The sequence below is a fragment of the Rhinopithecus bieti genome, unplaced genomic scaffold, assembly GCF_001698545.2.
Source record: "Rhinopithecus bieti isolate Rb0 unplaced genomic scaffold, ASM169854v2 scaffold_23748, whole genome shotgun sequence".
In the NCBI taxonomy this organism is placed as follows: domain Eukaryota; kingdom Metazoa; phylum Chordata; class Mammalia; order Primates; family Cercopithecidae; genus Rhinopithecus; species Rhinopithecus bieti.
In genome coordinates, this window is record NW_016811596.1 from 3,582,301 (window position 1) to 3,608,924 (window position 26,624).

The 26,624-nt window shown below is 41.0% G+C and overlaps 1 protein-coding gene and 1 pseudogene across 7 annotated transcripts; one reads left to right on the forward strand and one right to left on the reverse strand.

The window, feature by feature from the left end:
* Positions 1–3,058: 3,058 nt before the first annotated feature.
* LOC108543653 (glycine cleavage system H protein, mitochondrial-like) lies at positions 3,059–5,150 on the forward strand (annotated as a pseudogene).
* Positions 5,151–6,973: 1,823 nt separating this feature from the next.
* CLEC4A (C-type lectin domain family 4 member A) lies at positions 6,974–25,199 on the reverse strand. Of its 7 annotated transcripts, none has more exons than XM_017894298.1 (8): positions 25,185–25,199; positions 21,346–21,514; positions 20,728–21,096; positions 18,719–18,835; positions 14,914–15,012; positions 10,136–10,287; positions 8,966–9,081; positions 6,974–7,427 (listed from the first exon to the last, which is right to left on the reverse strand). In XM_017894298.1, exons 3-8 carry the CDS (start codon positions 20,807–20,809, stop codon positions 7,274–7,276), a joined length of 720 nt encoding a protein of 239 aa, XP_017749787.1. In that variant the 5' UTR covers positions 20,810–21,096; positions 21,346–21,514; positions 25,185–25,199; the 3' UTR covers positions 6,974–7,273. The 7 variants fall into 7 exon arrangements, with proteins under 7 accessions (XP_017749787.1, XP_017749786.1, XP_017749788.1 ...); XM_017894297.1 differs by lacking the exon at positions 25,185–25,199 and adding an exon at positions 23,552–23,778; XM_017894301.1 differs by lacking the exon at positions 25,185–25,199 and having other exon boundaries at positions 6,975–7,427; positions 20,728–20,832; positions 20,922–21,096; positions 21,346–23,779.
* Positions 25,200–26,624: the final 1,425 nt, after the last annotated feature.

The following is a 26,624-nucleotide window of genomic DNA, read 5'->3' on the forward strand; positions in this document are numbered from 1 at the left end:
GAAGTTCTCGTGTTGTGTTTTTCAGCTCCATTGAGTCATTTGTGTTCCTCTCTAAACTGGTTATTTTGGTTAACAGCTCATGTAGTTTTTTTATCATTATTAGCTTCTTTGCAATGAATTAGAACATACCCCTTTAGCTCAGTCAAGTTCATTATTACCCATCTTCTGAAGCCCACTTCAGTCAATTCATTCATCCCAGCCCTCAGCTCAGTTCTGTGCCCTTGCTGGAGACATGTAGTGATCATTTAGGCACTCTGATTTTCTGAGTTTTCAGTGTTTTTGCATTGATTCTTTCTCATTTTCCTGGGTTTATCTACCTTTGATCTTTGAGGCTGCTGATCTTTGGATGGGGGTTTTGTGGGGTCTTTTTTGTTAATGTTTTGTTGTTGCCTTCTGTTTGTTTTTCTTTTAGCAGTCATGCCCCTGTTTCCTAGGGCTGCTATAATTTGCTGGGGGTCCACTCCAGACCCTATTCACCTGTTTCCCTCCCACCCCTGGAGATGTCACGAGTGGAGGCTGCAGAACAGCAAAGATGGCAGTCTGCTCCTTCCTCTGGGAGCTCTGTCCCAAAGGGGCACTGATCTGATGCCAGCCAGAATGCTCCTGTATGAGGTGTCTGGAGACATGATTTCATTTATCTGGCTGTGCAGTACCCCATGGTGTATATGGACCACATTTTTAAAAATCTAGTCAATGGATGATGGGCATCTAGGTTGATTCTATGTTTGTGCTATTGTGAATAAGGCTGCAATGAGCATATGAGTGCATATGACTTTATGATAGAATGATTTGTTTTCTCTTGGGTACATACTCAGTAATGGGCTTACTGAGTTACATAGTAGTTTTAAGTTCTTTGAGAAATCTACAAACTGCTTTCCACAGAGGCAACACTATTTACATTTTCACCAGTAGAATGTTTCCTTTCCTCCACAGCCTCATCGACGTCAGTTATTTTTTGTCTTTTTAGTAACAACCATTCTGATTGGCATGAGATGGTATCTCACTGTGGTTTTGATTTGCATTTCTCTAATTATTAGTGATGATTTGCATTTTTTCATATATTTTTTGGCCACATGCATATCTTCTTTTCAGAAGTGTCTGTTCATGTTTTTTGCCCATTTTAGTAGGATTGTTTTTTGCTTGTTGAACTGTGTAAGTTCCTTATAGATTACGTACATTAGACCTTTGTAAGATGCATAGTTGGCAAATGTTTTCTCCCATTCTGTAGGCTGTCTGCTTAGTCTTTTCTTTGGGGTTAGTTACTACAGAATTATTGTGTTTCTTTAGTGGTATCATGTTTTCTTGCTTTTTCATGTTTCTTGTGTCCCTGCTTTGACGTCTCTTTGTCTGGTGGATCATTCACCACCTCTGAATATTACAGAGTGGCTTTAATAGGAAAGGCTTTCACTTGCAGATGGGCCTTAGTGTACCCATTGGGAAGGGTGTGGTGACTCTACTTCCTGATAGATGCAGCGGCATAGCCTCTGTGCAGCTTCTTTGGCTGCAGTCAACATCAGTGATGACTATGTGTGCCTCAGCCAAAATACCAACTCCCCAAGAGGCAATATATTGCTTCAATATTGGCCCAGGGGTCATGGCTGCTCTGGGTGGCCAAGGCACTAATTCCCTAGGAGACAGAGTGCCATTTCAGAACAGACTCAGGAGCATGATTCCTCTGGGCAGCCAAGATACCACTTCCCCAGGAGACACGCTGTCATTTCAGCTCAGGCACAGGGGGTTGCAAGTGCTTTGGGTGGCCAACGCACTATTTCCCTGGGAGGTAGTGTGCTGCTTCAGCTCATGCCCCTAGGAGCAGGGCACAGCCGCAACTGGGAGGGGCAGATGATGCAGCTCTGCCGCAGGTTAGTTCCACAGTTTAGAGCATAGCAGCAACTCAGCTCAGGGATGGTATTCCACCAAACAGGGGTGGTTCAGTGGCAACAAAGTCTCAGAGACAGAATTGTGCCATAGTCTCTCACATGTAGAGCAGGACACCCTCCAGCAGTGGTTCCAGGTCCAAGATGCTGCAGTACAGCAGCCCCATCAGCCATGATGAATGATGCACAGTGTCAACTCCTTTGGGAGGAGCACAGTCATGTGAACTCCAAGAAGCTCCCTCAGGTGGGCTTTGCACCTGTGACAACTGCAGGAGTTTCCAGTGGTGAGGACTATAGGTGTCCAATGTGGTGATAGAGGCTGCTGAGGGCCTCTTGCTTACCTTTTCTCTGCAGTGAGAAATCCTTCCTGGTTCACCTGATCACAACTAGGGGATGAGGTGGCAGAGCCAAGGTGTTTCCTTCCATTCTCTGAGACCATCCTGGGTTTCTGTACTCTACAGGGTTTCTGCTTCTCCTTTGCTGTACTCTGGTGCCCTCTTTTAGCTATTCTCATCAAGATGTAGTTTTTTAGTCATGCTTTTTTCCTTGTGTGCGGATGAGCACTAAAGGCTTCTAGTGTAGGTTAGCTTGCTAATATTACTCCAGTATGAACATCTTAACATTAATTATTTCAACACATAAACATAGGATATCTTTTCATTGCTTTGTGTCTTAAATTTCCTTCATCAGTGTTTTATAATTTTCAGTGTACTGATTTTTCACCTCTTTGGTTAAATTTATTCCTAAGTAGTTTGTTCTTTTTGACAGTTTTGGAAATTTTTTAAATAATAATTATTTTAAATAATTATGTAATAATGTTATTTCTTAATAATTAAAAATAGTTAACTACTTTAAGTGATTATTTAGTAATAATTTTAAAAATAAACTCCCAGGTATATGGTCAACTAATATTTGACAAGGGTGCCAAGATGAAAACAAAATAAGAAAGGACAGTTTCCTCAGTAAATGGTGTTGGAAAAACTGGATATCCACATGCAAAAGAATGAAATTGAAACCTTATCTTCCACCACTCATGAAAATTAATTTAAAATGTATCAAAGACTTAAATGTAAGGCCTAACACCATAAAATTCATCGAAAGAAAAATAGGAAAAAAGCCACTTGCCATTTTTCTGGAGAATTATTTTTTTAATAGATATAAGAAGAAAAGCTCCTGTGAACATGGCACGGAGAGTGGCGTGGAGTTTGCAGGCAGTGGTATGTAGCCTGCATGCACCCTCAGCACCTGCTGGGCCTTGCCTGCAGAGGCTCTGGTGGCTGAGGGTGGGTGCCTTCTAGACACGTTCTGCTCTCACTGCATAAATTCACAGAGAAACATGAATGCATAATAACAGAAAATGGTATTGAAACAGTGAGAATCAGCAATTTGCACAGGAATCTTTGGGAGCTGTTGTTTACTGTAGTCGGCCTGAAGTTGGGACAAAATTGAACAAACAAGATGAGTTTGGTGCTTTGGAAAGTATGAAAGCTCTTAATGAACTCTTTTCTCCTTTATCAGAATCCCTTGAAGAAAATCCAGAGTTGTCAACAAATCTATTGGGGGAACCAGCTCCTAGTATTTCAATGTAGTTTCTTTTCTATTTTCCCTAAGTGTTGGCCAGTCTGAGAAATAAAGAGAAAGAGTACAAAGAGAGAAATTTTACAGCTGGGCCTCCAGGGGTAACATCACATATTGGTAGGACCGTGATGACCCTGAGTCGCAAAACCAGCAAGTTTTTATTAGGGATTTTAAAAGGGGAGGGGATGTATGTGCAGGGAGTAGGTCACAGAGATCACATGCTTCAAAGGGCAATAAAGATCACAAGGCAAGAGCAAAATTAGAATTACTGATGAGGGTCTATGCCCCACTGTGCTGATGAGGGTCTATGTCCCACTGTGCACATATTGTCTGGATAAACATCTTAACAGGAAACAGCATTAGAGAGCAGATAATCAGTCTGACTAGAATTTACCAGGCTGGAATTTCCCAATCCTAGTAAGCCTGAGGGTACTGCAGGAGACCAGGGCCTATTTCAGTCCTTATCTCAAGTACACAAGACAGACACTCCCAGAGTGGCCATTTATAGACCTCCCCCAAGGAATGCATTCCTTCCCCAGGGTATTAATTCTTAATATTCCTTGCTGGGAAAAGAATTCAGCTATATCTCTCCTACTCACACATCTGTTTATAGGCTCCCTGCAAGAAGAAAAATATGACTCTATTCTGCCCAACCCCTCAGGGAATCAGACCTTATAGTTATCTTCCCTTGTTCCCTGAAAATCACTGTTATTCTGTTCTTTTTCAAGGTGCACTGATTTCATATTGTTCAAACACACGTTTTACAATCAATTTGTACAATAGTGGTCCTGAGGTGATGTACATTCTCAGCTTACGAAGATAACGTGATTAAGAGATTAAAGACAGACATAAAAAATTATAAAAGTATTAATTCTGGGAACTGATAAATGTCCACAAAATCTTCACAGTTTATGTTCTTCTGCCTCGGCTCCAGCCAGTCCCCTGAATTCCCACAACACAAATCTTATTATGAAGATGATTGGATGATCACGATGACACTCAGTAACCCTTCAGAACTAGATGAACTACAGCTCACACTCGTAATCCTAGCACTTTGGGAGGCCGAGGCAGGCAGATCACCTGAGGGCAGGAGTTTGAGACCAGCCTGGGAAATATGCTGAAACCCTATCTCTACTACAAATACAAAAATTAGCCAGGTATGTTGGCACATGCCTGTAATCCCAGCTACTCAGGAGTCTGAGGCAGGAGAATCACTTGAAACCAGCGGGCAGAAGTTGCAGTGAGCCGAGATCAAGCCACTGCATTCCAGCCTGGGTGACAGAGCAAGACTCCATCTCATAAAACAAAAAACAAACAAAAAAAATTTCTAATGATTGCGGATAAATACAATATGCTTCTTTTCACAATACCCTATGATTTTAGACTAGGTTCTAATATTCAGAATTCATGAAATTATCTATGGCAAAACCTAGTTATTAATATTATGTAATTCAAAGATACCATTGTTGTCTTAAACCTAATATACTACTGTAGCTTGCTTATATCAATATCTGGATTTGGGTCAAAATACTAACTCATCTTTCCATTGGAAGTCATAGGGAGTAGAGAACTTTTTGTCAGTGGATGTACAGTGTCAGATGAAGAACAACACTATCTTAATTTTTCAAGATAGTACATTTGCTGGTGCTATTTTTATACAGTGAAGCAACAGCTTTGCAGCAAAATAAGAAATAAAATATTCAATTTCATTTAAAAAAAGAAAACCAGGAAACAAAAGCAGAAATAGACAAATAGGATTGCATCAAAATAAAAAGCTTCTACACAGCAGTGGAAACAATCAAAAAATGAAAGAGCAGCCTACAGACTGGGAGGAAATATTTGCACACTATATATCTGACAAGGGGTTAATATTCAAAATATGTAAGACAGGGGTGTCCGATCTTTTAGCTTCTGAGGGCCACATTGGAAGAAGAATTGTCTTGGGCCACACATAAAGTACACTAACATTAACAACAGCTAATGAGCTAAAAAAATCTCATAATGTTTTAAGAAAGTTTACAAATTTGTGTTGGACTGCATTCAAAGCCATCCTGGGCTACCTGTGGCCTGCAGTCTACAGGTTGGACAAGCTTGATGTAAGAAATTTGTACAACAGCAATAAAAAAACAAATAATTCAATTTACGAATAGGCAAAGAACCTGAATAGACATTTTTCCAAAGAAAACATACAAATGGCCAACAGGTACATGAAAATGTGTTCAACATGACTAATCACTAGGGAAATTCAAATCAAAACTGCAATGAGATACCACCCACACACCTGTTAGAATAGCTATTGTTAAAAAAGACAAAAGCTAACAAGTATTGGTAAGGATGTAGATAAAAGGAAAACTTTGTGCTCTGTTGGTGGGGATATAAATTAGTGCAGCTATTATGGAAAACAGTATGGAAGTTCCTCAAAAGACTAAAAATAAAACTATCTGGCAGGGCATGGTGGCTCACACCTATAATCCCAGCACTTTGGGAGGCAGAGGCAGGTGGATCACAAGATCAAGAGATCGAGACCGTCCTGGCCAACATGCCGAAACCCCATCTCTACTAAAAATACAAAAATTAGCTGGGCATGGTGGTGTGCACCTGTAGTCCCAGCTACTTGAGAGGCTGAGGCAGGAGAATCACTTGAACCTGGGAGGCAGAGGTTGCAGTGAGCTGAGATCACGCCATTGCACTCCAGCCTGCCAACAGAATGAGACTCCATCTCTAAATAAATAAATTAACAAATAAATAAAAATAAAACTATCATATGATCCAGCAATCCTACTTCTGGGTATATACCAAAAGAAAATGAAATCACTATCTAGAACAGATATCTGCACTTCCATACTTATTGGACCATTATTCACAATAGTGAAAACATGGAAACAAGTATTGACCAATGGATGAAGGATGAAGAAAATGTACTATGTATATACGATGGAGTACTATTCAGCCATAAAAAATGAAATCCTGTCATTTGCACAACATGGATGAATCCGGAGGGCATTATACTAAGTGAAATATAATAAGTCCTACAGAGAATTACAAGTATTGTACAGTTCTACTTATAAATAGAATCGTAAAAAGTCAATCCATAGAAACAGAGGGTAAAATGATGGTTGCCAGGGGATGGAGGGCAGTGGAGAAAATCAGGCAATGTTGGTCAAAGGATACAAATTTTCAGTTCTAAGATGACAAAGTTCTAGAGATCTAATGTGCTGCATGGTGACTATAGTTAATAATGATGCATTGTACACTTGAAATTTGTTGGAGAGTAGATCTTTCTTTGTGTTTGTTGATACCAATGGCCAGAAGGGAGTAGATCTTAAACATTCTCACTACACACAAGATTGTTAACTATTTAAGATAATGGGTGTGGATTAACTAACTTGATTATGGTAATCATTTTATAATATATGTATGTCAAATCACCACAGTGTACACCTTAAATATATACAATTTTATTTGTCAATTATACATCAGTATAGTAGGGATGAAGAGAAAACCAGACAGGAGGAGAAACCACATCATACAATTTTATTGGTAAATAATTCTTCAGCAACCAGACAAAAATTAAGAGAGACTCATGTTCTCTCCATGTGTGCACAATGGGGGTCTTCAGTACAGGCTTTGGCATATGAATAAATGCTCACTTTATGAAAAAGTGAATCAATGTACAGACCAATTCTTTCATAAGTAGAATAGCTGACAGACCACCTAAATTATATGGACCTCCCTTACACATAAATAAGAAGAGCTTATTATCTATCCCTACAATGACAGATGCCAATCCAACCACTTGTTAATGGAGAATGTTCAATTCATAAGTGGATCTTCATCATCTCACAAACTGACCTTTGACGAACAACACAATAAATATCATTCCAGCCCCAACCCCCTCTTTTGGAAGTTTTACGAAAATTTAGCACAACACAGCGCTCATTGGGATCACTGGGCTCCTGTGGATGCCAGAATCTGAAAGGGACAAAAAAGATGAGGGCATTTCTTCAGAGCTTTGAAAAGAGTTAGAGGTTGAGTGAGGAGCTAGGGATGAATTTCATGGAACGTAGGGTCAGATATGCCCAAATCCACCTTTCAGCCACTCATCATGCAGCTTCTCCTCCATCTACATTTCCGGCATTTCCTTTGAAAACTCTGCCTACGTCACTCAATGTTCTCTATCTTACTGCTTTGAATATCCTCACCACAGATTTTCTAGAGGTTCTCTTCTCTTTGTCCATCCTTATGTCCTATCCCTATGGGTCCGTCAACCTATAGGGTGTCCTTGTATGATGAAAAGATTTCACCCTGTTCCCACTTATCAATAGAGTTTTTCCTTTTTTTAATGCATTATTTTTAAAGTCTAGAGAACTAGTAAAATCTTTTGGATCTTCTACTTATCCCTGTTATTGGATAAGCAATTGAACTTCCTTGATTCTCAATTTTTCTATCTAAAAAATGAGGACTAGAGTAATATCACTATTTATTTCATACAGTGGATATGAAGATCAAAGGTGGTAATCCAGTAAAGTATGTATTTTATGTAATTTATGTAATATATGTAAAGTATGTGATGTATGTAATTAATTACATAAATATGAGATGTAAGATTATCAGAATTTAGCATTTTTGCTTCATAAGAAGTATTAAATCTTCAGCCTGACTGGGTGTGGTGGCACACACTTGTCATCCTAGCAACTCAGAAGACTTAGGTGGGAGGATCCCTTGAGCCCAGGAATTCAAGGTTGCAGTGAGCCATGATTGCACCACTGCACTCCAGCCTGGTTGACAGAGTAAGACCCTGTCTCAAAAAAGAAAAAAAGAATTATCAAATCTTAATAATTGGTTATGATCTTAATCAATATAGATTTTCACTATGTAGAGACAGGTAAATATACTGGTTAAAAGCACAGTAAGATCCACCCCATTTGAGAACTATTGTTAGCCAGGCATGGTGGCTCACGCCTGTAATCCCAGCACTTTGGGAGGCCGAAGCGGGTGGATCACGAGGTCAGGAGATCAAGACCATCTTGGCTAACAAGGTGAAACCCCATCTCTACTAAAAATACAAAAATTAGCCAGGCGTGTTGGCGGGTGCCTGTAGTCCCGGTTACTTGGGAGGCTGAGGCAGGACAATAGTGTCAACCTGGGAGGCGGAGCCTGCAGTGAGCCAAGATTGCGCCACTGCACTCCAGCCTGGGCAACAGAGCGAGACCCCATCTCAAAAAAAAAAAGACAGAGAGAGAGAACTATTGTTGACACCATTGGGTGACCTTAGCTGAATTATCTACACTCTCCAAGCTCAATTTCCTCATATCTACAGTGGGAAAAATAACGATGTGGGCCTCATAGGGTTCTTGTGCAGATTAAATGAGATAATGAAATTATTTAACCTAGTGCCCAAGAGCTAAAAGAATAGTGAGCTATTCTACTTTTATAGCTGATAGCTAGAATACCCTAAGCTCTCTGCATGATCCACGACCCAAGATTCTTTTATCTCATTCTATACTCACGTGGAACTTTCATTATATGGTGTCTGATCTACCCATTGCCAATGTCGCTGACCTTCTGGATCTGAGAGCCCCACAAAATAAGCAGATTCTTCTTGCAGATTCTGGAAGATGAAATCCTGAGGGGGGAAAAGAAAGAGTCACAGCCTTTACAGTATTTTTCACAGCTCGAACTGAATTCTTAATACCTTAGAGAAACGAGAAGAAAAGGAGAGGATCCAGCAACAGCCGCACTGGAGTTCTAGGTAGGAATGGAGGTCTCTGGCTGAGCAGGGCAGAATCAAAGAATCACTTGTGAGCATGATGTTCAGTACATATAGAAGGAATTTTTTTTTTTTTTTTTTTTTTTTGAGACGGGGTCTCACCTTCTATCCCAGGCTGGAGTGCAGTGGTACAATCTTGGCTCACTGCACCTCTGCCTCCCAGGCTTAAGCAATTCTCACGCCCCAGCCTCCCCGGTAGCTGGGACTACAGGCGTGTGCCACCATGCCTGGCTAATTTTTGTATTTTTAGTAGAGGCAGGGTTTCAACACTTTGGCCAAGCTGGTCTTGAACTCCCAGCCTCAAGTGATCTGCCCGCCTTGACCTCCCAAAGTGCTGGGATTACAGGCATGAGCCACCATGCCCGGCCAGTATGGAAACAATTTCTATGATCAGAATGAATTCTCATCTTAGGTTTACTTCCCCTCTTTTCTTCACTAAGAGATTACGTTCTTCAAAGTTGTACATGAGAAACTTTTGGCAGATTCAGTCATTTTCCTTTCATAACTTTAGGGATTATTTATTTTCACTCCTGAGTGTTGATTGTGATTCATCATGAGCTAACTTTCTTTTCTCTATTCAACCTAACACCACTTATCTGTTAAATAGTTAATCATGTATAAAACATTTACATATTGAAATAACAAATTGATATTTCAGACTGAAACATTTTCATCCTTCCATTCAACCCTCATATATCTTTAATGCCACAATTTCTTTCGGGGAGGTTAGTTTTACTGAAGCAGGAAGGAGGTATGGAATATAAAGGCGTAGGAACTCTTTCTGTTTATTTTATTTAAAGCCTTCTGCCACAGCACAAATATCCCAAAGTAGCAAAAACCTCCTTCGCAGCCAAGAGAGATATACAAAGATCAGGCAGGGCTCACAGTTCTATTATCTATTAGAAAGTACCTGCTCTTCTTGAGTGTTTATCACCACCAGGTGAGCCTCCATTCTAGCGCAGTCCTTCTCACTGTTTTGCCAAGATGCTGACTCAGTAGAAATAAAGTAGCAGTTGGAACCAAACGGCTTCCAATTCTTTGGGCAACAGCTCCAGGCTGTCTCTATATTGGGAAGAGGTGCACATACTTGCAGTATAAATAATCACTTTTAAAAGTGTGTATATTATTAAAATTAAGAGCCAAAGGAGAACACATGGAAGCTGGAACTCCCATCCCCACTCAGATGTAACCAGGACCCCCTGCCACTCAGGTGTCAAGGAAGCCAAGTCTACCTCAATCAGGCAGTAATGAGCCAGGGCCCCTTTTCTCTTGCTGAAGTGCTATCTGAAAAGGACAGCTCTTAATGAAACATGTTTAAATAAGATCCAGACTCTCAGAATATAATGCAAAAATGTCCAGAGTTCAATAGAAAATAACTCATTATGCTAAGAACCAGTAAGTTTTCAAATTTAATAAAAAATAATAATCAATAGATGCCTACAATCAAGACAACAAAAATGGGACCGGGTATGGTGGCTCACGCCTGTAATCCCAGCTCTTTGGAGGCTGAGGCAGGAGAATCGCTTGAGCCCAGAAGTTCAAGACCAGCCTGGGCAACACAGTGAGACCCTGTCTCAAAAAAAAAAAAAGACAACAAAAATGTTAGAATTATCTGACAATGATTTTAAAGCAGCCATGATAAAAAAAAAAAAAAGTGCTTCAACAAGAAGATACAAACATGCTTGAAACAAATGAAAAACTAGAAAGTTTCAGCAAAGAAATAAAAGATATAAAGAAAAACCAAATGGAAATTTTATAATTAAAAAATATAATAACCAAAATAAAAAGCTCAGTGGATGGACTCAATAGCAGAATGAAGGGGATAGAGAGATTAGTGAATTGGAAGACAAAACAATCTGTCAACTGAACAACAGAAACAAACTAGACAGAAAAGGCTAGACACAGTGGCTCATGCCTGTAATCCCAGCACTTTCTGAGGCCGAGGCGGGCGGATCACCTGTGGTCAGGAGTTCAAGACCAGCCTGGCCAATATGGCAAAACCTTGTCTCTAAAAAAAAACCCTGTACTAAAAATACCCAAAACAAGGCTGGGTGTGGTGGCTCACACCTGTAATCCCAGAATTTTGGGAGGCCAAGATGGACGGATCACCTGAGATAAGGAGTTTGAGACCAGCCTGGCCAACATGGTGAACCCCATATCCACTAAAAATACAAAAATTAGCCAGGCGTAGTGGCGCATACCTGTAACCCCAGCTCCTCAGGAGGCTGCGGCAAAAGAATCGCTTGAACCCAGGAGGCAGAGGTTGCAGTGAGCTGAGATTGTACCACTGCACTCCAGTCTGGGCGACAGAGTGAGACTCTGTCTCGAAATAAATAAATAAATAAAAATAAACAGAACCTTGTAAAATGACCCCAAATGTGTACAAACCAAACAAAGCTGCAAAATCTATAAAGCAAAACTGATACAATTGAAGGGAGGAATTGAAAAATATACAATTACAGGTGGATACATCAACACGTCTCTCTCAACAATTGACAGAACCACACAGAAAATCAGCAAGAACATAGAACTTAAAAACATCATCAATACAGGGCTCTAATCCACATTTATAGAACACTCCGCCCAACAACAGAATACCCATTCTTTTCCAGTGCCCCTGGAACATATGCTGAAACAAACCTTATCTTGGGACATTAAATAACCTCAACAAATTTAAAATTGCTGAAATCATATATCCAACCACAGTGAAAACAAGCCAGAAATTAATAAAAGAAAGAACACAGGGAAATCTCCATACACTTGAAACTAAATAGCACACTTCTAAATAATCCATGAATCAAAGGAGATGTCTAAAGGGAAATTTTTAAAAATACATTGAACTGAATGAAAATGACATTACAGATTATCAAAATTCATAAGATACTCTTCTTCAATCAAAGGAACTAGGGCTCCTCAAAGAAATATCTGATTCTAGGATAGGGACATGAAATGTACAATGTGAGTCTCCAGCACTTTCAGTCCCAGAAAGTGAGGAAGTGCTGAACCAAAACAAAAGAAAAAACACATTCTGGTGATACGTTGAAGGGTCACAGGAGTCAAATGAAAGAGTTCCCAATGTCCAAAGCTGGAGCCACAGAATAAAGTAGTATTGGATTATAAACCAAAATTTAAAATAAATATCCATGAGTTGGACACACGCTGGGGAACAACACACACTGGGGCCTGTGGTGGAGGGAGCAAGCTGGGGGAGGGAGGGCATCAGGAAGAACAGCTAATGGATACTGGGCTTAATACCTGGGTGATGGGTTGATCCGTGTAGCAAACCACCATGGCACACATTTACCCATGAAACAAACCTGCACATACTGCACATGTACCCCTGAACTTGAAAGTTGAAGAAATGTGTATATATATATATATATATATATATCCATGAGTACATGCAGATATAAATAAATGACTGGATAAATAAATGGAATAAAAGAGGCAAATATCACCTGGACAAAATTTCAAATATATAGATACATGTGATGGCTAATTTTATGTGTCAACTTATCTGGGCCACAGTACCCAGATATTTGGTCAAACATTCTGGATGTTTCTGTGAAAATGTTTTTGGATGAGATTTACATTTAAATTTGCTGGACCTAGAGTAAAGCAGATTGCCCTCAATAATGTAAGTAGACTTCATCTAATCAATTGAAGATCTGAATGGAACAAAAAGAGGACCTCCTCTGAGCAAGAGGAAACTCGGTGGACCATCTTTGCACTTCATCTGCAGCACTGGCTCTTCAAGGTTCTGCAGCAGATGGTCTTTGGACTCAAACTGCAACTCTTACTCCTGAGTCTCCAGCCTGCTGACCATGACTGATACCATACTCCACCTCATGAAAGGAGAGCATAACTCCCCAATCCTTAAGTATGGACTGAACCTTCCAAAGAGTGTAGTATGGAAAGGGGCAGGGAGGGAAAGAGTAACTTTACAGTGGAGAAACTTGACAAACACTACCTTAGCCAAGTGACCAAGGTCAACATCAATAGACAAGAATCCTTTTGATAATATATGCCCTTGATAAACCCAAGAGGTACTGAGAACATGAGACATGAGACATGAGAACTCAATGTAATGTGGTGTTCTGGATGGGGATCCTATTGCAGAAAAGAAACGTGAGGTGAACACTAAAGAAACCTGAAAATTGTGAATTTTAATTAATAATAATATACCAATATTAGGTAATTAGTTGTAAGAAATATACCATATTCGTGTAAGATGTTAACAACAGGGGACAGCATGTATGCAGAACAGGAGTAAAATGAGATCTCTTTGCATTATCTGCTCAATTTTTCTGTGAATATAAAACTGCTCTTAAAAATAACCTATTAGCTGGGCACAGTAGCTTACTCCTGTAATCTCAGCACTGGGAGGCTGAGGTGGGAGGATTGCTTGAAGCCAGGGATTCAAGACCAGCCTGGGCAACATGGCAAGACCCTCTCTCTACAAAAATTCAAAAAATAAAAATAAAATCAGTCAAGCATGGTAGCAGGCACCTTTGATCGCAGCTACTGGGAGGCTGAGGTAGAGGATTACTTGGAACCCAGGAGATCAAGGCTACTGTGAGCTGTGGTCACACTACTGCATTCCAGCCTGGAAAACAGAGTGAGATCCTGTCTCAAAAAAAAAAATAATAATAATCTATTAATATAAAGATTTAAATAATTCACATCCATAAAAAAATCATCATCACATTTTCATCACATGGTTTTAACTGATATGTGAGAAAAAGAGCAAATGTGAATAGAAAGTTCAGAAAGAAGCAAAGGTTGAAGACGTCTGAAAGCAATGTAACCTTTTTCACAATTAAGCTTCTATTTTTTACCTTAGACAAACTAAAGATATATGAGTACATAAAAAGAATTTTAGGATCAGGCACCGTGGCTCACGCCTATAATCCCAGCCCTTCAGGAGGCTGAGACAGACAGATCACTTAAGCCTAGGAGTTCAAGATTAGCCTGGGCAACAGGGTGAAACCCCATCTCTACAAAAAATACAAAAACTAACTGAGTGTGGTGGCATGTGCTTGTAGTCTCAGCTACTCAGGAAGCTGAAATAGGAGGATCACTTGAGCCTGGGAGGTTGAGGCTGTAGTGAGCTGTGTTTGCACTACTGCACTCCAGCCTGGGCAACAAAGTCAGACCCTGTCTCAAAAAAACAACAACAAAAGAATGTTATGTCCTATATATTTGCTTTTTGTTTTTTGGTTTTGGGTGTTTTTTGTTTGTTTGTTTGTTTGTTTTTGTTTTTGAGACGGAATCTTGCTCCGTCGCCAGGGAGAGTGCAGTGGTGCGACCTCGGTTCACTGGAACCTCTGCCTCCCAGGTTCAAGCGATTCTCCTGCCTCAGCCTCCCGAGTAGCTGGGATAACAGGTACACTCCACCACACCCAGCTAATTTCTGTGCTTTTAGTAGAGACGGAGTTTCACCATGTTGGCTAGGATGGTCTCGATCTGTTGACCTCGTGATCCACTCGCCTCGGCCTCCCAAACTGCTGGGATTACAGGCATGAGCCACCATGCCCGGCATGTCCTATATGTTTGTATATTTGTAGCTTAAATTATTGTGAAACTCAACTTCTCAGATGATCTACCTGGGAATCTTACTGGAAATACTGATTTGGGATCCCTACATAGTATAGTCAGCAACTGAATTCTAGGCACATTAACTTTTACCTTCCATGGTCGTATTTTTTTTCACACACTCCAATGTTGTATGAACCAGGTCTTTTGTAGTCATTTTTTCAAGAAGCTGAGAATATTTTTGAAAGAAAACTGGAAAAGAGAATAAAGACCATTTATTTTCCTGGTAGCATTATGACTTTGCTCTTTATTGTTACTTTCTTGCATTGTTTATTGAAACAAAACTTACAAGTGCCGTATTACTTGAGTAGAGGGAAAAGATTCCCCATTTTGAAACTGTAGATATCTCTAGGAATATCTAAAAGATTAGTAGTTGGAAGAGGACACAACAGTTCCATCATAATGGATCTAAAGTCCCCCCAAGTTCTCCTTCAATACTTAATATAAGATGCATGCAAAGGCTAACTCTTGGGGGTGGGGGGATGGAGGGCAATAAACATTTGTATTTGGGGATGTGCACACCTTGGGACTTTGGAGTGGAGGGGAGAAGGGCAAATTAATTCTGAGGAGTTCTGGGTCACCTTGGACAATGGAGAATTTTAAAAAGAACCCCACATGGATCAAGAGGGCATGATTTTCTTCCTCTTCTCTCCATTACTCTCTCCATCCCAACTGGCTCTTACTCCTCAGCACACCAACGCTCCCATGTTTCTCCCAATTTAAAACTAACCCACCTCTCCTTCTAGAAACTGAACTTTTGGGCAGGCATGGTGGCTTACACCTGTTATCCCAGCATTTTGGGAGGTCAAGGAGGGTCAGGAGTTCGAGACTAGCCTGGCCAAGATGGTGAAACTTCGTCTCTACTAAAAATACAAAAATTAGCTTGGCGCAGTAGCAGGTGCCTATAATCCTAGCAACTTGGGAGGCTGAGGCAGGAGAACTGCTTGAACCTGGGAGGCGGAGGTTGCAGTGAGCCGAGATCGCACCGCCGCACTCCAGCCTGGGTGAGGGAGCAAGACTCCATCTCAAAAAAAAAAAAAGAAACTGAACTTTTTCTCTTCCCTCCCTACCTTTCATTTGCTCCTTGACGCATCATATTCTGGGTTTTACTTCACTATTTCACTAAAACCATCCCTAAAATGGATCCTCAGTAATACCCTAGGGTTACTTAGTCATTTTCCTATTTGACTTCCTTAAAGGCTTGACCCCAGTTACCTTTCCCCTCAGCTCTTGGGACACTACTCTCTGTTGTTTTTGTCTTACCTTTCTTGCTGCTGCTTCTTACACTCTTCTGTAAGCCCCTTTTCCTCCATCCACCTCATTTAAAATGTAACATATCCCAGAGTTCCATCCTTATCCCTCTTTCTCATACTGTTATCTCCCTGAGTGATATCATATATTCTCATGGCATCACCTGCTACCTCTATGTGAAGGACTTCCAAAGCTCAGATCTCTCCCCCTAAATCCAGACAAATGGACCAGCAGACATGTCCATTTGAGGTTCTCACAGTCATGTAAAACTCAACATGCCCAAAACTTAAGTCACCATCTTCCAACCCAAACCTGCTACTGATCCTATATTGTCTACCTCTTCGAAAAACTTAATGATTTCTGAGTTTACAAAGTCAGAATATTGGAGCCACACTTTACTTCTCTAGGTCCCTTATTTCCCAGAACTGAATATTCATCAAGCCTCTACCTCCTTTATCATTCAAAACTACTTCATCTTCTCTTTTTGCGCTAACACTAGCCATAGACCAGTCTGACAATATTTCTCAATTGAATTAGCGAATTATCCTTCTAACCTCTCTTTCCCTCCAAATTTGTCCTCATATATCCATTTTCCACACCTCTGTCAACATTCTATTTTTTTTTTGCTTTTAAAAACATTTTATTTTGTTATTTATTATTTTATTATTTGTTGATATTTTTAGCTATTGCATATTTATGTGTTTTCGTTTCTTTCGATTGATTTTCTTTGAATCTTTATACATCATTACTACTTTTGGTGTAATTTATTCCACTTTGGGCACTTCTTCATAAGTCTAATCCAATTATATCAATTCCCTACTTAAAATTCTTCCATTTTAAAAATTGCAAAAATGGCCACAACTTTCAACATTCCCTGTATCTACACTGTTTTGCAATGTGATTTTGCAGTTTCTTCATTTAAGAGACGTGGTCTATTTCTCCACTGCCTGGATCTGGGCTGCCTGTAAGACTTCTTTCGGCCAAGGTGAGTTCTGCGCTAGTTCCAAGTTGAGACCTCAAAAGGTGTTGCTTACTTCGGCTTTCAGTCTTAAAAGCCTGCCAGTTGCCATGTGAACAAACCCAGGCTAGCCTGATGAATGATAAGAGAAATGTGGCAAAATCTCTCCTGCCATTCCAGCTAACATCTCTTCCTCAGAAGCTAAGTTGCCTGTGGCCAATACCCAACCACATATACATAAGTGAGTTCAGCCAGGACTCAGGGAATCTCCCAACTGATGCCAGTCTCAATTACCAAGCCCCAGATGTATGAGCTAAATAAATAGTTGCTGTTTTAATCTACTATGTTTTAGATTGGCTTATTAACCAGCAAAAGATAATTGATAAAATAACCTTTAGGAGGGAAAAAAATCCAAACTCTTTATCATGATATACAGCACTCTTCATGGTCTGAGTCCTGTTTATTTCTGCCACCTACAACTTCATTTCTTAGTTCTTTACTTAGCGCCATATGTTCCAGTCATGCATACTTACATTTCCCCAAATTCCACACTCTCTCATCTCTAGGTCATTCTTGGTATACACAGCTCTAGATGTCACCTCCTCCAGGAAGCCTACCTCAGCCTCTTGCACTTATTATACTTCTTAACTGCACAACACTTACCATACAATGTTATAACCGCTGGTTCATTTTACCATTCTCTAAATTTCTTGAGACCAGGTGCTGTGGCTCTGTCTTGACTCTCTGTCTGGCACAGTGCCTGACATACAGTAGATGGACAATACTTATGAAATGACCAAAGAAATTAATAGAGAATCTACCTAAATGTACACTGGTTTTGATGCCTTTTAAAAATTTGGGGCCAGGCATGTTGACTCATGCCTGTAATCCCAGCACATTAGGAGGCTGAAGCAGGCAAATTGCTTGAGCCCAGGAGTTCAGGACAAGGCCAGGAAACATGAGAAAACCCTGTCTCTACTAAAAATACAAAAAAAAATTAGCTGAATGTGGTGAGGCACACCTATAATCCCAGCTACTTGGGAGGCTGGGGTGGGAGAATTGCTTGAACCTGGGAGATGGAGGTTGCAGTGAGCCAACACTGCACCACTGCGCCCCAGCCTGGCTAACAGAGCAGGGGGGAAGAGTCCAACAAATGCTGAAAGCCAAAGATATGCAGCAATCCACCTAATCTGCTAAATTGGCTTTTAGATCCCACACAGTCTTGAGCAGGACAGGAATAATCAGAGTAAAAGTCAGTGGAGAACTCCTCCTGAAATATGTCTTCCCATCTCCTTGTTGTCTACCTGCTCATCCCAAAAGATAAGTGTCTGTGCATTCAAATAAGACTGGCCTGATAAATGCTATCAAGGAAATATAGATTTGTCCTCACTTACATAGTGTCTAGTATAGAGATGATGCCTCTTAGATTTCACTCTACAATACAAACACATATACCCACATTTATGCTTCAGTTTCGCTAAATGAGAATAGATTCCATTATTTTTACAGGACAGTGACTAAATCCAAATAAAGAGTAAAATTCACAGTGGATTCCCATGAATTATGTCTCCCCAGAGAAAATTTCACTTCGGATTTCTGGATAAACTCATTTTCAAAAGTCGATTTTTAAAAGATACCCTCTCTTCATGTACAGCAGATATTGCTTATTGGTCCGGTTGGCATACTTACTGAAAAAAGCAATAAAGAATGAGATTGCCAATAGCAGGAAAAGTACCATCAACGAGGCACAAAGCAGCTTGGAAAACCCGGTATTACTCTCGTGAGGAGCAGTCCTCTCCTTGGAAGCTGAAGAAGCAGCCAAATTAGTTTTATCAGTAATAAGTTCTGTCTTTACTTCCTCTTCTTCCTCCTCCTCCTTCCCTTTTCTTGGATGACACACAATTACTAATGGTATGACATTTGAAATCACATGAGAACAGGAATAGAAAGGCTATAATAATATTCACTTTAGAAACTTTAGAAAATATATAAAAATACAAATTCCTACAATTGAGGATAACTGTTATGCCATATAAGTTATAATATACCATAATATTTTGATATATATCTTTCTAGCAATTTTTTGAATGTATATATACATATATGCAAATTTCCCACATGATTGACATACCATAAATACTGATATCCGACCTATTATTTTCCTTACACTGTATCATGAACATTTTTCATACCATTATATTTTCTTCTTTAACACTCCTTATTATGGTTGCATAGTATTTCATCATGTACTTAAATAATAGATTGTTTCCAACTTTAAATAATGCTATAGCAAATAAATTTTTATAATCATCCATGGTTGCCATCTCATGGTTAGGAATTGCTTTCTTAAAGTTATGATATTTTGTCAAGTGATGGGGGGAAATCTTCAGTATTATGTAATATGATTACATTTTTAGTAAAATACATATGCACATGATATGTATTTGTATGTGGCAGGATATTCACTAAATTGCAAATTATAATTGTTTCTAGATGATAAGAGTAATTATAATTCAAATATCTGTGTACCTCTGGCTAATTTACTCTATAATGAACATGAATACTTGTGTAATAAAGAAATTATACAAAGTTTTTAAGGGGAAAACATTTCCCTAAGTGCTCTCCACACCTTCACAGAGATATTTTAGAAAGCATAACTATAGTCCTGACCCCTTCCCCCATAGTTTCTTGTACTCTATATACATTCTTCTCTCTCTTTTGCTCTATACTTGGGATATCACACATGACACCCAAATTACCTTGCATCTACTCCCAAATGTAACAGAGTCTGTCTCAGAGATGCAACATGCAATAGGTTCTCTGATTTCAGAAAAAGTTTCCTGGAGATTTAAGAGACTTTCTTTGTAGACTTTCTAGTCTTTCATTTGCAATGGCCTTTTGTTACATTTCCATCCATTACCAACAAATACACCCTCACCACTGTCCACCCAAACTCTTTCCCTCTAACTGATCAAAAAACAAATCTCACAAATTCATCAGGACCCCCTGCATCTGGGTTGATGATTTCAGAAGCTGTATTCAACCTCTTAACCCCAGCCCCACTCACCCTTAGAAAACACAGGGGCGGCCGGGCGCGGTGGCTCAAGCCTGTAATCCCAGCACTTTGGGAGGCCGAGACGGGCGGATCACGAGGTCAGGAGATCGAGACCATCCTGGCTAACACGGTGAAACCCCGTCTCTACTAAAAAAAAAAAATACAAAAAACTAGCCGGGCGAGGTGGCGGCGCCTGTAGTCCCAGCTACTCGGGAGGCTGAGGCAGGAGAATGGCGTGAACCTGGGAGGCGGAGCTTGCAGTGAGCTGAGATCCGGCCACTGCACTCCAGCCTGGGCGACAGAGCGAGACTCCGTCTCAAAAAAAAAAAAAAAAAAGAAAAAGAAAACACAGGGGCATCAGAGCACTCGCCTTAGCTCAGAACTGGCATTGATTTCTCTCACCTCTATTTCAGTAAACAGAGTGGAGGCTGAAGAGAGTGGCACAAAATCTTTTGTTCTCCACAATACAAATGTACACTCCGTAATGTGTATCTGCAGGCTACTCAATCTTCTGGGACTCTTGTGTTTCCCAGACATACTCAATCAGAGAACCAGCAACTCACAACACCTAGGCTTTATTCATAAACCCTCTCCTCATCCTTCATCTCATCATTCACTCTGATCCCCAGAAAATGATCTTTACCTGCAGAAGAGGCTGAGTTGATGCCTGAGAACTTGGATTCATTTTGGAACCTCACTTCAGCATAAGTGATTTCCGAAGTCATAATGGGAAGAGACCGTCTGCTTTCTTCAAAAAATTTGTTTCAAATCTTTCTTAAAACAGCTTATGAACGAGAACCAAACATGGTAGTAAACTACCTCCTTCCTTTCACTCACCTAGAGGACAGCAGAGGCACCAGATAGGCACATATCTTCAAGAGGGGTCTCTTGAGAACTAAGGATCACAATAAAAACCAAAAACCTCAGTTCACAGAGGCCCTTTCCTCAGGACCAGTATAGTGAGAATCACAGCCTTGAAACAAATGCAAGCAAATGTAATCAAAGTGGGAAGCTAAAGGGTGTGGAAACAGGAAGAAAAAAAAAGAGGAACCAAGCAATTAGAGAAGTCTTTCTTGAAAACCGTGTTCTTCACCAGTAAAAAACACAATTTGTGTGCTTCCACATGCAAATGTAATTACTTTTGACCAAACAACCTGAACAAAGACTTAGGTTGCATTCATCTTATTTTTGACTGATAGGCAACTTGTTAGTACCACATTCTAAGAGTATACACACAAAACTCACGTATCAGCCTCCCTACCTTCAAGAATCAGTTTCCTCTAGCATGGTGGGGAAGGCAAAGTTTAAACCCCATGCCTTCTGAAGCTGCTTCTCCATGCTCTCTGTGTTTCCTTGTTGGTAACTAGCTCTATCAAGAGTCTGCATTCATCTTGCTGGAATCTCCAGAAAGCAGCTCCCTTTATTGGATGCTGGAGGAGCGGGAAGGCCAGCCTTTATTCCACACTTTCCTAGCCTTTTAATCCCCACACCACCTCCAATATATATGACTATTTTTTAAGTTAGGATAATTAAAGAGAATCACAATATAGAAGGGGATAAACTTAAAGTACAAAATATAACTTTTTCCAAAGGCCTAGAAGAAAACACTCCAAATATTAAATCCTTCCTGTGGAATCTCTCCATAGACGTGCTCCTAGCTCACACCTGGATTCTCTGCCCTCAACTCTCCGCAAATGACCCTCCTTTTAATCTCCCCGAGCTGATTCCTTCTCCTGCATAACATGCATGCATACATGCATGCACACACACACACACACACAAACACCCACCTCTATATTTCTATATTATTTCTGTATCTAAATATATTGAATTGAGTTCACACGAATTCCTCTAATTCCAAACTAACACCACAGGATTCATTCTAGTTTTCTCCCTTCCCACATTCCTAACTCCTTTCTGTGACAGTAAGAAACCTGCTTTCATTGTCTTTCACTTACTCCTTATTTGATCAATCTCCTGGATGTCTTCAATCTCCCACCTGCTAAGATGTCCCTCTCTTCCTAGTTGGGCTCTAACTCCTCAGTCCAAGCCACCATCCCCTGTGCTGATGCCCTCCCTCCTCACTCTGAGGGTGCTGGCAAAGGGCCAGCCCACTCCCCAACCCCACGAACATCCCCCCACAAACATCCTCCTCACCCTGCCGAGGTTCTGACTCCCTGTGCTAGGCCACTCCTCTGCAGGAAAGCCCTCCTCACTCTGCTTGCACTCTGATTCCTGATGCTGCTCCCCTAGTCACCACTTAGACCCCCTTAGGTTCTAATGCTCCACACAAGGTCACCCCATGGGTGGGAACCCTCCTCACCCTGGAGGGGTTTGACTTCCTTAGTGGGCTATCCTACCACATGGACCACTTCCTTATCCTGCTATGTTTCTGAAACCCACACCAAGTCTACCCTCTGCATAGAAGCTTTCTTCATCCTGCTTGGGCTCTGACACTCCATGCAGGTCCTCCATCCCCCAGCAACAATGCCCACCTTACCCTGCTTAGGATCTGAGTTCCCTCACTGGGCTACCCCACCACATAGACACCCTCCTTATCATGCTTGGTCTCTGAAACCCACACCAGGTCTATCCTCTGCAAGGATGCTCTGTCTCCTCATCCTGCTTAAGTGCTGAGTCCCAACCCCAACTGGGCCAACACTAGGCATGGGTGTCCTCCTCACCTCTCCCACATGCTGACTTACATACCAGGCTGGCCCCAGAGTACTCTGCTTGTGACTCTGACTCCCTACAGAAGGTGACCTCATACATGGATGCCCTCCTCACCCTGCTTGCACTCCAACTCACTACACCTGACTCTCCCACCACGTCTCAGGCTCTGACCTCTCACATCAGGCTACCCCTCCTATGGACACCCTCGTCGATCTTATCCTCTGACACCCTGCACTGGGCCGTTGTCAGGAGTGGACATCTCCTCGCTCTGGTTCTCCGTGCCAGAATGCTTTCCCACCCCCACGGGGTGTTCTTCTCACTCTGCTTGGGCTCCAGCACCACTGTCAAGCCAATACCCTGCATAGTCACCCTTTTCACCCTGCTAAAGCTCTCACCCTGTGCCAGCCAGGCCACTCCTGCTCTCCCAGCCACCTCAACACAGACACCTCTCCTGCTACTGCTTTGTTTAGAATCAAATTATTTAGTAAGAAAAGGGAAAGGGGAATGACAAAGCATAAGGGAAGGATAAGAGAATTTTAAGTTCTCCACAATTAATTATTGGACCTAACCAGCATGTGCACATAGACAGGTATACATGCACACATACTCCTTGAAATAATGATCATTGATTCTCAGAGGCTATACAATCTAAGCTCATAATTAGAAAGCAAACCATATTCCTAAAATTATAACTCTTTCCCTGGAATAAGTCACATTATAACTGGATTACACTGTATCACCAACAACCCCAAAATCCAAGTGGCTTACAACACAAACATGTATTTCTCACTCACATTACACATGTGCTTAGGGTCACCGTGGAGCTGACTGCAACTCTGCTTGGTTCCTTTCCAAGTGTTTTCTCATTCTGGAAGCTGAGATCACAGAATAGCTCCTTGTAAGCTGAACCATGTAGTAGCATCCTTTATTCAGATAAGGTGTACATTATATTTGCTCTGATTCTGTTGGCCAATGCAAGTTATCTGTAAGCGAGACAGGGAAATATACTTTGTCTACAGAAAGATATGTCAAGCGTATCAAAGTTTAATCCTTTCACAAAGGAGAACATAAACATTTGGAAACAATAATAGAATCTACCCCCCATCCCTTTAAATTATTTATCCAAGAGATCTCTTGGGCAGTGATCTCCAAAATAGGGTGCAAGTACTTTAGGCAGTATAAAAGAGGATCTGCTAAGGCACAGAGATAAAACACTAAACATCTATTTATACTGATTTAAAGCTTTAAGGAAGATAAGCTTTACTAGTATCGATTGCATGTCATGTGTGGTACGGCACCTATTATGAGGGAAGACTGGAAGTTCCACAACTCTGAGAGGTTGACCGTGTGCCTTCACTTGTTTGTTTACTCTCTGAATATTGTACCCTGCTGCAGTTAACCTGGGTAGTAAAGAATTTGCTTGGATTTTACCCCACTTCCTGGGAGGTAGCCTTTAAATCCTTGGAATTTTCCAAGTAATAGGATTGTCTTTGTTATTCATGGTGGGCCCGATGAGGTCTCTCATGATGGGCTCCAAGATCGTTTATGCTAAGAAGGTGATTCAGGATGGGGCTGGCCATGCTGGAAAGACCAGCCATGTGATTGGAGCACTGGGGCCTTGAGCCATGTTATATCAGCCCAGGTGGGGAAGGGAAGCTAGAGATTGAGTTCAACTTGTGACCAATGGTTCAATCAATCATGCCTACATAATGGACCCCAATAAAACCTCTGGACATTGAAGCTCCCCTGGTTGGCAATACTCTGTGTNCTACACCTGACTCTCCCACCACGTCTCAGGCTCTGACCTCTCACATCAGGCTACCCCTCCTATGGACACCCTCGTCGATCTTATCCTCTGACACCCTGCACTGGGCCGTTGTCAGGAGTGGACATCTCCTCGCTCTGGTTCTCCGTGCCAGAATGCTTTCCCACCCCACGGGGTGTTCTTCTCACTCTGCTTGGGCTCCAGCACCACTGTCAAGCCAATACCCTGCATAGTCACCCTTTTCACCCTGCTAAAGCTCTCACCCTGTGCCAGCCAGGCCACTCCTGCTCTCCCAGCCACCTCAACACAGACACCTCTCCTGCTACTGCTTTGTTTAGAATCAAATTATTTAGTAAGAAAAGGGAAAGGGGAATGACAAAGCATAAGGGAAGGATAAGAGAATTTTAAGTTCTCCACAATTAATTATTGGACCTAACCAGCATGTGCACATAGACAGGTATACATGCACACATACTCCTTGAAATAATGATCATTGATTCTCAGAGGCTATACAATCTAAGCTCATAATTAGAAAGCAAACCATATTCCTAAAATTATAACTCTTTCCCTGGAATAAGTCACATTATAACTGGATTACACTGTATCACCAACAACCCCAAAATCCAAGTGGCTTACAACACAAACATGTATTTCTCACTCACATTACACATGTGCTTAGGGTCACCGTGGAGCTGACTGCAACTCTGCTTGGTTCCTTTCCAAGTGTTTTCTCATTCTGGAAGCTGAGATCACAGAATAGCTCCTTGTAAGCTGAACCATGTAGTAGCATCCTTTATTCAGATAAGGTGTACATTATATTTGCTCTGATTCTGTTGGCCAATGCAAGTTATCTGTAAGCGAGACAGGGAAATATACTTTGTCTACAGAAAGATATGTCAAGCGTATCAAAGTTTAATCCTTTCACAAAGGAGAACATAAACATTTGGAAACAATAATAGAATCTACCCCCCATCCCTTTAAATTATTTATCCAAGAGATCTCTTGGGCAGTGATCTCCAAAATAGGGTGCAAGTACTTTAGGCAGTATAAAAGAGGATCTGCTAAGGCACAGAGATAAAACACTAAACATCTATTTATACTGATTTAAAGCTTTAAGGAAGATAAGCTTTACTAGTATCGATTGCATGTCATGTGTGGTACGGCACCTATTATGAGGGAAGACTGGAAGTTCCACAACTCTGAGAGGTTGACCGTGTGCCTTCACTTGTTTGTTTACTCTCTGAATATTGTACCCTGCTGCAGTTAACCTGGGTAGTAAAGAATTTGCTTGGATTTTACCCCACTTCCTGGGAGGTAGCCTTTAAATCCTTGGAATTTTCCAAGTAATAGGATTGTCTTTGTTATTCATGGTGGGCCCGATGAGGTCTCTCATGATGGGCTCCAAGATCGTTTATGCTAAGAAGGTGATTCAGGATGGGGCTGGCCATGCTGGAAAGACCAGCCATGTGATTGGAGCACTGGGGCCTTGAGCCATGTTATATCAGCCCAGGTGGGGAAGGGAAGCTAGAGATTGAGTTCAACTTGTGACCAATGGTTCAATCAATCATGCCTACATAATGGACCCCAATAAAACCTCTGGACATTGAAGCTCCCCTGGTTGGCAATACTCTGTGTATTATCACACATTAAAGTTCTAAGAAAATGATATATTGATGGGGTCAATGGAAATTTCCATTTAGGACTCTCTCGGGCCTTACCCCATGCATCTCTCCCTCTGGCTGGTTCTGATTTGTATCCTTTTGCTATAATAACTGCAATCATAAGCATGGCACTATCCTGAGTTCAGTGAGTCATTCTAGGAAATCATAAAACCTGAAGTGATCATGGGAATCCCCAAATTTGTAGTCAGTTGATCAGGAGTGAGGACACCCCTGGGAACCCCTGAACTTGTGGCTGGTATCTGAAGTAATGGCAGTCTTATGAAGGCCATGCCCTCAACCTGTGAAATTTGGCCTAAGTCCAGGCAGTTGATATCAGAAGTCAATTTAATAGCTCAGTATTGTTAATTTTATGAAAACAAGATATTTGTTAGACTATTTATATTGATATGATGGCAAGTGACCCTTTTGTTCGCTGTGATA

Coding starts and splice junctions, on each gene's coding strand:
- CLEC4A (XM_017894298.1), bottom strand. CDS start 20,809: ATGACTTCGGAAATCACTTATGCTGAAGTGAGGTTCCAAAATGAATCC. Junction 18,836..20,727: donor CAACTCAGCCTCTTCTGCAG/GTAAAGATCATT, acceptor CTGCTTCTTCAG/CTTCCAAGGAGAGGACTGCT. Junction 7,428..8,965: donor CCATATAATGAAAGTTCCAC/GTGAGTATAGAA, acceptor TGTCCCTTTCAG/ATTCTGGCATCCACAGGAGC.